This window comes from Dryobates pubescens, chromosome 1, assembly GCF_014839835.1.
Source record: "Dryobates pubescens isolate bDryPub1 chromosome 1, bDryPub1.pri, whole genome shotgun sequence".
Lineage (NCBI taxonomy): Eukaryota > Metazoa > Chordata > Aves > Piciformes > Picidae > Dryobates > Dryobates pubescens.
The window spans coordinates 14,173,484-14,183,394 of record NC_071612.1 but is presented as its reverse complement, the minus strand read 5'-3'; the positions used below and the strand labels follow the sequence as shown (position 1 = coordinate 14,183,394).

The 9,911-nt window shown below is 43.8% G+C and overlaps 1 protein-coding gene across 1 annotated transcript; it reads right to left on the bottom strand.

The window, feature by feature from the left end:
- Positions 1 to 3,803: 3,803 nt before the first annotated feature.
- Positions 3,804 to 9,792, bottom strand: OSTC (oligosaccharyltransferase complex non-catalytic subunit). The gene is made up of 4 exons (XM_009902225.2): positions 9,536 to 9,792; positions 9,201 to 9,294; positions 7,575 to 7,772; positions 3,804 to 4,442 (listed from the first exon to the last, which is right to left on the bottom strand). Exons 1-4 carry the CDS (start codon positions 9,672 to 9,674, stop codon positions 4,424 to 4,426), a joined length of 450 nt encoding a protein of 149 aa, XP_009900527.1. The 5' UTR covers positions 9,675 to 9,792; the 3' UTR covers positions 3,804 to 4,423.
- Positions 9,793 to 9,911: the final 119 nt, after the last annotated feature.

Below are 9,911 nucleotides of genomic sequence, written 5' to 3'. Positions count from 1 at the left end.
TGCCTCTCTACTTCCAAGCCAAACCCAAATTATTTCTTGGTGGATTTGCTCCCTTCCCTTTTTTTCTCTCTCTATTGGGAAAGGGGGGGGGGGGAAGTGGGGGAGGGATTCTCAGCCTTGCCCCCATCTGAGTTTTTAAGCCCCACTTAAGGCTCAAACCACCAGAGTTTTACAACAATAAAAGTAATTTTGTTTGGTGTGGAACACAATTCCAGCTATGTGATTTGATGTATCATATCATTACCCAACAGAGAAGCCTTTCTTCAGGATGTAAGCATTTTGATTTCCCTAACTGCAAAGTAGTCAGGTAACAAACATATATTCCTTTCCAAAATGTAGGCTACTACCTCTCTTGCTGCTAAGTCATCAGTTAAAACATGATGCAAGTAAGACATGCTTACAGCACCGCAGATGTTGCTCTAAAGTGAGCTCAAGGTCTCAGCCCAGTCCTTCACTGATGTGTATCCACATTGAACAAAAAGAGCACTAACATAACTAGGTCTTTCCAAAGAAACCAATTAACCTGGAAACTGTCATATTCCTAGCAGTCACTTCCCATGAAACACTACCCTTTAAGAGGAGTTTGATGCCTCAGTTGTATTTCTTGCTGTTACTGAAATCCAGATTTCTCCAGTCATCAGGCCTCAATGTGACTGCAGAGCGTTACAGAATGTTCTCCTTCTGAGATTCTTACAATTGTTCCCATTCCTTTCTTGCAATGGTTTCATTTGACCCTCTTTAACCATGTTCTGGAAGAACAATATTCTAAAGTAACTGCAGAGCTAAGCAGCAGCAATTAGAAATTCTAAAAATAGGCCAGAGCTATTGATGCAACCCTTTTTTGGGGAGGAAAAACATAATGCCAAAAGAAAAACATCACCATTGCACAATAGCAACGGCATTGTCACAGGCATTGCTTTGCTGTGGGAGAACAGTTCCCATTGTATGCAGCATTTCCATGCCTGTCAGAAAAATAAATGAGAACTGCTGTCTTGCCCATAGTCACGTTGGCTGGGTGCAGCAGGAGAAATTTAGGATTGTCTCAGTTTCTAAGACTGTTAACTCTAAAGAAGTCTAATACCTAGTGCTTCGTAATACATACATTAACAACATATTTATATACCAACAACCTATTTATGCATATAAAGTGCACAACTGGAAATGGATAGATTACAGTAACCACGTCAAGCAGTGTTTTGTAAACAACTATCCAGCTTTGCAAGTAGCTAACTGAAGCACTTTCAGCCTCCTAAACAAAATTCCATTAAGGACAACATGTTTAGAAACAGAATGCTGTAAACTAGTTAAGAAAGCCTAATGGCAGTGCTCCAAAAGATTCTGCACTGGTGTAAGAACTGTGTCAGTTTTACTCCAGGGATCATACTAGGAAATATATTTACCTGTAAAGCATGTTATAGGTTTCTGTTAATGATTACAGATCTTTGAGAAAAGTTGGTAATTGAACTTTTTGCCACTCTTACCTTTATTAGCAAGAGATTTTAACAGTATCTTCTCAAAATGGCTGAAATGTTCTTTTCCCTCCAAATACTCTTTTCAGATCTTCCAAACAAGACTTAATTCCCAGAGAAGTAAGGACCGAGTAAGTTGCATTGGGAAGTAGATCAAACTTCTGTTTTTAATCACAGAAAGATGTGTTCCTCTGAGCACTGCTTCACCTTTGTTCACAGTGTTTCAACCTTGTTTTCTATTTCCTACCCCAAAATCTAGTTCAGGTCACCCCAGAAGATAGGAGCACCAAACACAGATGGAGAAGATGAATATTGTCACTGGTTACATGAGGTTTTCTTTCAGTCATAGAAATTCTCCTCTATTACTATTCTAAACCTCTACAGTAGAGGCCACCTGCTGTCACCTAGAGAGAACAGCAGATGGTTACAGAAAATGCCAGCCTTTCTGAAAATTGAATGCCTACAGTGCTCTTCTGTGCAGTGTTCAGCATCAATTTTCCCAAGAAACCTTCAACCCACTTCCAAAGTGAATCCATTTTCAGTTGTGCATTCTAACATCTTCCTACCTAGCACACTCCTAATTTCTGGATGGTCTGCATTTGTATTCCTGATCCTGTGTCCCATACTTTGCCAGAGGATCATAACAGATTAGCTTCTTGTCTCTGACCAAAGAAGTATAAGGGATCATAGAACCTTGTTTGCTGCAGACATCGTCATCTCATCTTAGTTTTGCTCTCCACAATTACCCTCTGCTTTACAACTATGTCTGCTTTACTTGTTCTAAGTTACGTCACCTATCATCCAAGTATAATCAAACATGTTTCACAGACCACAGGCCTTCAACTATGCCATTAAAGTCACTGTTTAAGAGCATGCCCATTTAGGATCAGATGCAAACTTGGAGGCTGAAGCTCAACTTCAGGAGGTTAAATGCTGAAGCAGAGAGATCCCAATTACACTCAATATTAGGTGACTTTCTGGTTTGACTTCCCTCTCAAGATGTATTAAAAACTTAACTCATGTATTCAGTTCTTTACTTACATAGAACAGAGTAGAATAAACCAGGTTGGAAGAGATCTTTGAGATCATCACGTCCAACCTATCATCCAACACCACCTAATCAACTAAACCATGCAACCAAGCACCCTATCAAAGTCTCCTCCTAAACACCTCCAATGATAGTGATTCCACCACCTTCCCAGGCAGCCCATTCCAATGGGCAATCACTCTCTATGTAAAACTTCCTCCTAACCTCCAGCCTAAACCTCCCCTGGTGCAGCTTGAGACTGTGTCCTCTTGTTCTGTCACTGGTTGCCTGGGAGAAGAGATCAGCCCCCACCTGTCTACAACCTCCCTTCAGGGAGTTGGTGAGAGCAAGAAGGTCACCCCTGAGTCTCCTCCAGGCTAAGCAAGCCCAGCTCCCTCAGCCTCTCCTCATAGGGCTTGTGTTCCAAACCCCTCACCAATTTTGTTGCCCTTCTCTGGACACGTTCCAGCAAGTCAACATCCTTCCCAAACTGAGGGGCCCAGAACTGGACACAATACTTGAGGTGTGGCCTAACCAGTGCAGTGTACAGGGGCAGAATGACCTCCCTGCTCCTGCTGGCCACATTGTTCCTGATACCATTGGCCCTCTTGGCCACCTGGGCACACTGCAGGCTCATGTTCAGCCTACCATCAACCAGTACCCCCAGGTCCCTCTCTGCCTGGCCACTCTCCAGCCACTCTGACCCCAGCCTGTAGCACTGCATGGAGTTGCTGTGGCCAATGTGCAGAACCCGGCACTTGGATGTGTTAAATCTCATGCCGTTGGACTCTGCCCATCTGTCCAGCCTGTTGAGGTCCCTCTGCAAAGCCCCTCTACCCTCCAGCAGATCAAGCATTGATACATAATATCAATGCTCCCCCATGAAGGTAAGCATATGTCTCACCAAAACCAGAGTCACCAGCAGAGAATCACTTTGAAAAGACTGGAAACTTCCTAATTATGAGCCACATCAAACAGCTTAAGTTACCTGAAATCCAAATGACAGTATGTTGTCTGGACACAGTACAAGGTCGTGGAAAACATGAGGTTTCTCGTCCCTGATATTTAAAACAAAAACCTCCCCAAAACCACAAAGACAACCAACTGCAACAACAAAACCAAAACACAACAAAAAACACCAACACCCAAACAAAACAAAACCTACAAACAAACCCAAAACATGATCCAGAAATGAAACTTCAAGCTGAAATTATGCCATCATGATACGGCACAGCACCTCAAGCCTGGATGTACAACAGGCCACACACACACAAAAAAAAAAGCTTCAGAACCTGGACAGAATTTTGTAGAAAATAAGTTTTATTTGGCTCCTTTTGTACTTTCTGTAGAAGAAATGAACATTCATACAGTTTGCCTTTCCCAGTGCAGGTCTGGATTTGCTCACAGAGTCAGGAATACCAAGGCAAAAGGTGCCTTTGAAATCGTTTCAGACACATTTGTATTTTGACTGTAAAGCATCCAAAGTTACTAATTTTCTAATTCTAACTTGGAAAGAAACACTTCAGGTATTTCTTCTCAGATTCACACATGTAATAGTCCCACACTGGGAACAGGAGACAGGCCTGAAACAAGGCACTGAGAAGCCAATGGCTAATACTCATTTCAGGTAGAGCTAAAGGATAGGTTCTCTATTTCATACTGAGTTGGGGTATAAACAAAAAAACCCAACCAGGGAACTTGCTCTTTTCAAAAGCTCTAAAACAGAAATGATAAACCACTGCTTCAAAACTACAACTTAGCCACTGGCACTCAGAGTTTGTTGGCAAAGAAAGCACTGTTCCCCTAGTTGTTTCTCGTGGTCAGGTTCTCTTTCCTGTTGATGGTGGCTATGGAATTTGTTTCCTGCTGCTGCTTCTTAAACACTTCATGAAGAGGAGTAACTTCAGCTCACACATCACAAGAGGTATTAACCCATCAAGTAGCCCCTACAGAAAAAAAAAAGGTTAGATAAAAAGTTAAGAAACACAGGCAGCAGTCCTCAAAAAATAATAAACACACTGACTTACACCAAAGATTTCAGACTGTCAAAAACTTAGCTGATGAAGTCTATTTAATACCATAAATCCTGCCTAAGGTACAAACTGGCCTGTTTCACTCCTTCCTCAGTTGATTTTCCTCAATGAACATGAGAAACAGATTAACCTGTTCCAGATTCAGCTTTGGTAATTGTCTGGAATTGCTGAAGCACTGCTTGCACCCTATATAAAAGGTTCTTTATTTGTAACCTTTGCACAAACTACATTCAGTCTAACATGGAATAGCATAGCATAGCATAGCATAAACCAGGTTGGAAGAGACCTTCAAGATCATCGCACCCAACCTATCATCCAAAACCATCTAATCAACTAAACCATGCAACCAAGCACCCTATCAAGTCTCCTCCTGAACACCTCCAGTGATGGTGACTCCACCACCTCCTCGGGCAGCCCATTCCAATGGGCAATCACTCTCTCTGTATAGAACTTCCTCCTAACCTCCAGCCTAAACCTCCCCTGGCACAGCCTGAGACTGTGCCGAGTCCAGAGAAGAGCAACAAAGTTGGTGAGGGGTTTGGAACACAAGCCCTACGAGGAGAGGCTGAGGGAGCTGGGGTTGCTTAGCCTGGAGAAGAGGAGACTCAGGGGTGACCTTATTGCTCTCTACAACTACCTGAAGGGAGGTTGTAGACAGACGGATGTTGGTCTCTTCTCCCAGGCAGCCAGTACCAGAACAAGAGGACACAGTCTCAGGCTGCGCCAGGGGAGGTTCAGGTTGGATGTTAGGAAAAAGTTCTATACAGAGAGAGTGATTGCCCATTGGAATGGGCTGCCTGGGGAGGTGGTGGAGTCACCATCATTGGAGGTGTTCAGAAGAAGACTTGGGGTGCTTGGTGCCGTGGGTTAGTTGTTTAGGTGGGTTGGATTGGTTGATGGGTTGGACGCGATGATCTTGAAGGTCTCTTCCAACCTGGTTTATTCTATGTATTCTATGTATTCTCTTGTTCTGGTACTGGTTGTCTGGGAGAAGAGACCAACCTCTGCCTGTCTACAACCCACCTTAAGGTAGTTGTAGAGAGCAATAAGGTCACCCCTGAGTCTCCTCTTCTCCAGACTAAGCAACCCCAGCTCCCTCAGCCTCTCCTCATAGGGCTTGTGTTCCAAGCCCTTCACCAACTTTGTTGCCCTTCTCTGGACACACTCCAGCAAGTCAACATCCTTCCTAAACTGAGGAGCCCTGGCACTCAACACAACTCTGGTCACTTTTTCTCCTCCATTTGTCTGAAGCTCTGTTTCTTTAATGAGTTTAAGAAAGAGAACTGTAATGACATTAAGTGTACTGAGTTAAACAAGAAAACATCTGAATGAAGCAAGGAAAGACAGAGCAGGTCCCTACTCAACAACCTGCTGGCAGGGAACCCACTACTTCCATGTTACAAAACAAAATTTGTAACAATATTGCAAAGGTTAAAAAAAAAATGACAAACCCAAAACATTTAAAGAAGGTAGGAATTACTGTCATTTTTAAGTCAACACCTGATGGAGTTACTCCAAATATTAACTACCAGGAAATCCAAGCATCAGGTTTCAGCTATGCTAAATTAAATAGGTGGACTGAGAAATAAAGAGGAAAATTTAAATCCTGTATTTGGATTCCACACAGCCTGAATGCTCCATATTTGATCTGTGACTGTAAATGGATACATAATGTGACAAGCAGGACCAGGGAAGCAATTGTTCATCTGTAGTGGAGAGGTCACATCTTGAGTACTAGGTTCAGTTTTTGGGCCCTCACCACAAGAAAGACATTGACATGCTGGAGTAGGTCCAGAGAAGGGCAAAGAAGCTAGTGGAGGGTATGGAGAACAGGTCTGGTGAGGGGCAGCTGAGGGAACTGGGGGTGTTGAGTCTGGAGGAGGCTGAGGGGAGACCATTTCACGCTCCACAAATCCCTGGAAGGAGGCTGAAGACAGGAAGATGTCGGTCTCATAGATTCATAGAATGGTTTAGGTTGGAAGGAACCTTAAAGATCTTCTAGTTCCAACCCCTTTGCCATGGGCAGGAACACCAACACCTTCCACTAGACCAGGTTGCTTAAGGCCTCATCCAGCCTGGCCTTGAACAGGGAGGGGGCATCCATAACCACCCTGGACAACATGCTCCAATGTCTCACCACCCTCACTGTAAAGAATTTCTTCCTAATATCCAGTCTGAATCTACTCTCCTCAAGCTTCAATCCATTCTCATCCTACCACTACAAGCCCTTGTAAAAAGTCCCTTCCTACTAGTCTCTCTGGGAACAAGTGATAGGACATGAGGAAATGGCCTCAAGCTGGAGCAGAGAAGGTTTAGATTGGACATTAGAAGAAACTTCTTAACTGAAAAGGCTCTCAAACACTGGAACAGGCTCCCAAGGGAGGCAGTTGAATCCTCATCCCTGGAGGGGCTTAAAAGATTCAGAAATACAGTGCTGGAGGACATGGGTTAGCACCAAACTCAGCAGAGTTAGGTAATGGTTGGATTTGATGATCTTAAAGGTTTTTTGCAACTGGCATGATTATATGATTAAAATATTGCCTATATTTTATACTTCAACCTTATGTTCAGTTGTTCAGCAACAAAAACATCATCCTGATGGTAGGCTGGCTCTGAATACTTCTGAACACTTGTTACTGCTGTCATCAGTTCTAGTTATAAGCTCTCACATACACTGTCACTATAAATAACTCAACTGCCTTTCTTCAAGTTCTTTGGCACTCCTTTCTTCCTCAAAGCCCCAACTTGTAATTACTTTAACATGGTCATTACATACACTTAGTCTATGTTAAAACTCACTGTAAGCCAGACTCACTACTTCTCACTCACCTTCTATCTTCTGACAGACCCAAAAACCGTAACCTTTTTTTAACAACAGTATGATTTTATAGCAGCTGGCCCTAAAAAAAGCTTGTTCCAAAAAAGCAGAAAAAAAACCCCACAACTTACAGCTAAGCTGCAGATCTCCTGTTACTCTTAAATTTAACACAGGCATACACAAGCCACAGAAGAGACAAAAAGCTGAAGGAGCATTAAATCACTTACGGTAATTTCATCCTCATGAAGACTCTGGCCATGAAGAAGCTCAAAAGCACGCTGACAAATCCAATGAAGAGCAAAAGAAATCTGTTCAGCTTGGGGATGTTTGGTGCATTGGATCGATCCAGAATTATGAATCCCAGGCCACCCATTGTGAAGAGGAAGCTGGATGCAAGCCCTTCCATAATATATTGCCCATTTACTCTGAAGGAAAAAAACCAAAACAACAAGAAGGAGGAGGCAAAGGGGAAGAAAAGAGAGGCAATAAAACCCTATTTGCATTTCAAAACCCATCTACTCAACCTGCTTTAGCTTCACAAACACACAGGATGGTTAATGTTGATGGCTGACTTTCTAACAGCAAAACTAGGTACAGAAACCGATGTTATGCAATTACATCAAGGCTTTAGTACACCATTTCTCTCCAAAACTGATATTCTGCAAGGTGACCTGTCAAGCATACTGGTGGTTTTACATTCACTGCACATATTGACTGCCAGTCCAAGAAGCCAAATTTCCTTCTTACAAAGTTTAGAAGGAGGGAAGGGAAGCAGAGGCAGAAACAATATTGCACCTGGATCATGAGTCCCCTGCATCCCACACTCACTGAAAATCTTTCCTGTCACTGTAATTAGCAACCTCACAAAATTGGCATGGATGCTAATAGATAAATGAAAACAATCAATTTCATCTTCTTTCATGTTGTTTTCACTGACATGCACCAAAGTGCTATCAAGTCCCTGCACTTGCCTGATTCACCCACAATGCAGCAATCCAAATCTGAGACCTACACTGCATATAGCTCAAGTCAAAATCTGTACATGAAGCATGTCCTAGGCCTCACAAACTCAAATACCTTTTTTGGCATTTAACAGAAAACATAATTTGTTTCCATACACATGAAAAACAGTTACAAATGTAGATTTAATTTTCTCCAGACAAATTCATTGCTAAGCAGTCTCTAGCTTATTTTGAGTAATAGAAGCAAAAGGCTCAAAGAAGGCACTGTTACACATTTGTGACTATCTTCCCCACCCTCAAACACAAGAGTCACAATTACACTAGAGTTTAAAAGGCAGAATCAAAAATTTAACAAACACAGCTGGCTCCAAATAAAGATCAGGAAAAATTCTTCACTCTGAGGGTGGCACAACACTGGAGCAGGCTGCCCAGAGAGGTTGCAGTCTCCTCCTCTGAAGGCATTCCAAACCTGCCTGGATGTGCTGCTGTATGACTTACTCCAGGTGCTCCTGCTCTAGCAAGAGGGTTGGACTAGATGACCTTGAGGTCCCTTCCAACCACTACCATTCTGTTATTCTGTGTGCTGCTAAGAAAAATAATTGAATGTGCCTGCATCCACTATAAAACTCAGGGTTTGGAAGAAAAAGCAGCACTGCCAGCTTGAAACCTTTCCTTATCAGATTTCTGACTTTCAGAAAACTTGAATGTTTTACTTCAGTTCTGCTTCTCAATTATGGACTGATACAGAAGAGATCCTGCCTTGCACAGAGAGCTCATTAAAAGAAGCAGGTGCACAACTCTGTAGGACAGGTTTACTTGCTTGTGGTTACACATTTGCAGCACCTCGCTGTGCACAGCCCTGCAGGCACAGCCCTGCTCCTACCTTCCTACCTGTATGCCAGGAAGGCCACCGGCCTCTGATGCCCGTGCTCGTCTGTCATCGACCCCACGCTGGGAGGTTCCACAATCACGTCATAGATAATCCCTGTGGAAAGAAAAGTATCACCTTTGGCTGCTACCAGCAAACAACTACCCAAACATCACGGTGATGCTCCAAGTTGGCCGAAGTTCGTGGTTTATGACCGATCTGGAGCCAGACAAAGGCTCAGCAGCAGCAGCGGCTGTGCTACTCGGGGCAAGGGCCAGCATTCCCGCCGCAGATGAAAAGCTACTCCGTAAGCGGGGTGTCCCACTCATCTCGCCCGCCCCACCGGCCCCGACCTCACCTCCGGTGATGAGGAAGTAGGACACCACCACCAGCGCGTACACGGTCATGGCCGAGGGCATGTGCACCCAGCTCGGCCGCTTCAGCTTGATGTTGGGGCACTCGAGCACGGCGAAGGGCAGGCGGTACAACGTCTCCATGGCGGCGGTGCGGCCAAACGCAGAGCCGCAGCCCCGCTACTCCCTACCGGCTCGCCCCGCCGCGACCAGCCCCACCACCAGACACGAAGGCGGAAACGGAAATCGGCTGCTGCGTCCTGGCAGGAATAAACTCACAGATTTTAAAACAGCAGACACAAAAGAAACACTCAAAAGTTACACCCAGTTTTGAATAACAAAAAAAAAATGTTTTTTTTTTCTCAGTGCAAATACGCCTGA

What these genes read in the sequence shown, in the direction of transcription:
- OSTC (XM_009902225.2), bottom strand. Translation starts at nt 9,674, where the DNA reads ATGGAGACGTTGTACCGCCTGCCCTTCGCCGTGCTCGAGTGCCCCAAC. An exon ending in CTACTTCCTCATCACCGGAG is followed by an intron (nt 9,295 to 9,535) that starts GTGAGGTCGGGG and finishes TTCTTTCCACAG; the next exon opens with GGATTATCTATGACGTGATT. An exon ending in GTGGCCTTCCTGGCATACAG is followed by an intron (nt 7,773 to 9,200) that starts GTAGGAAGGTAG and finishes TTTTTCCTTCAG; the next exon opens with AGTAAATGGGCAATATATTA.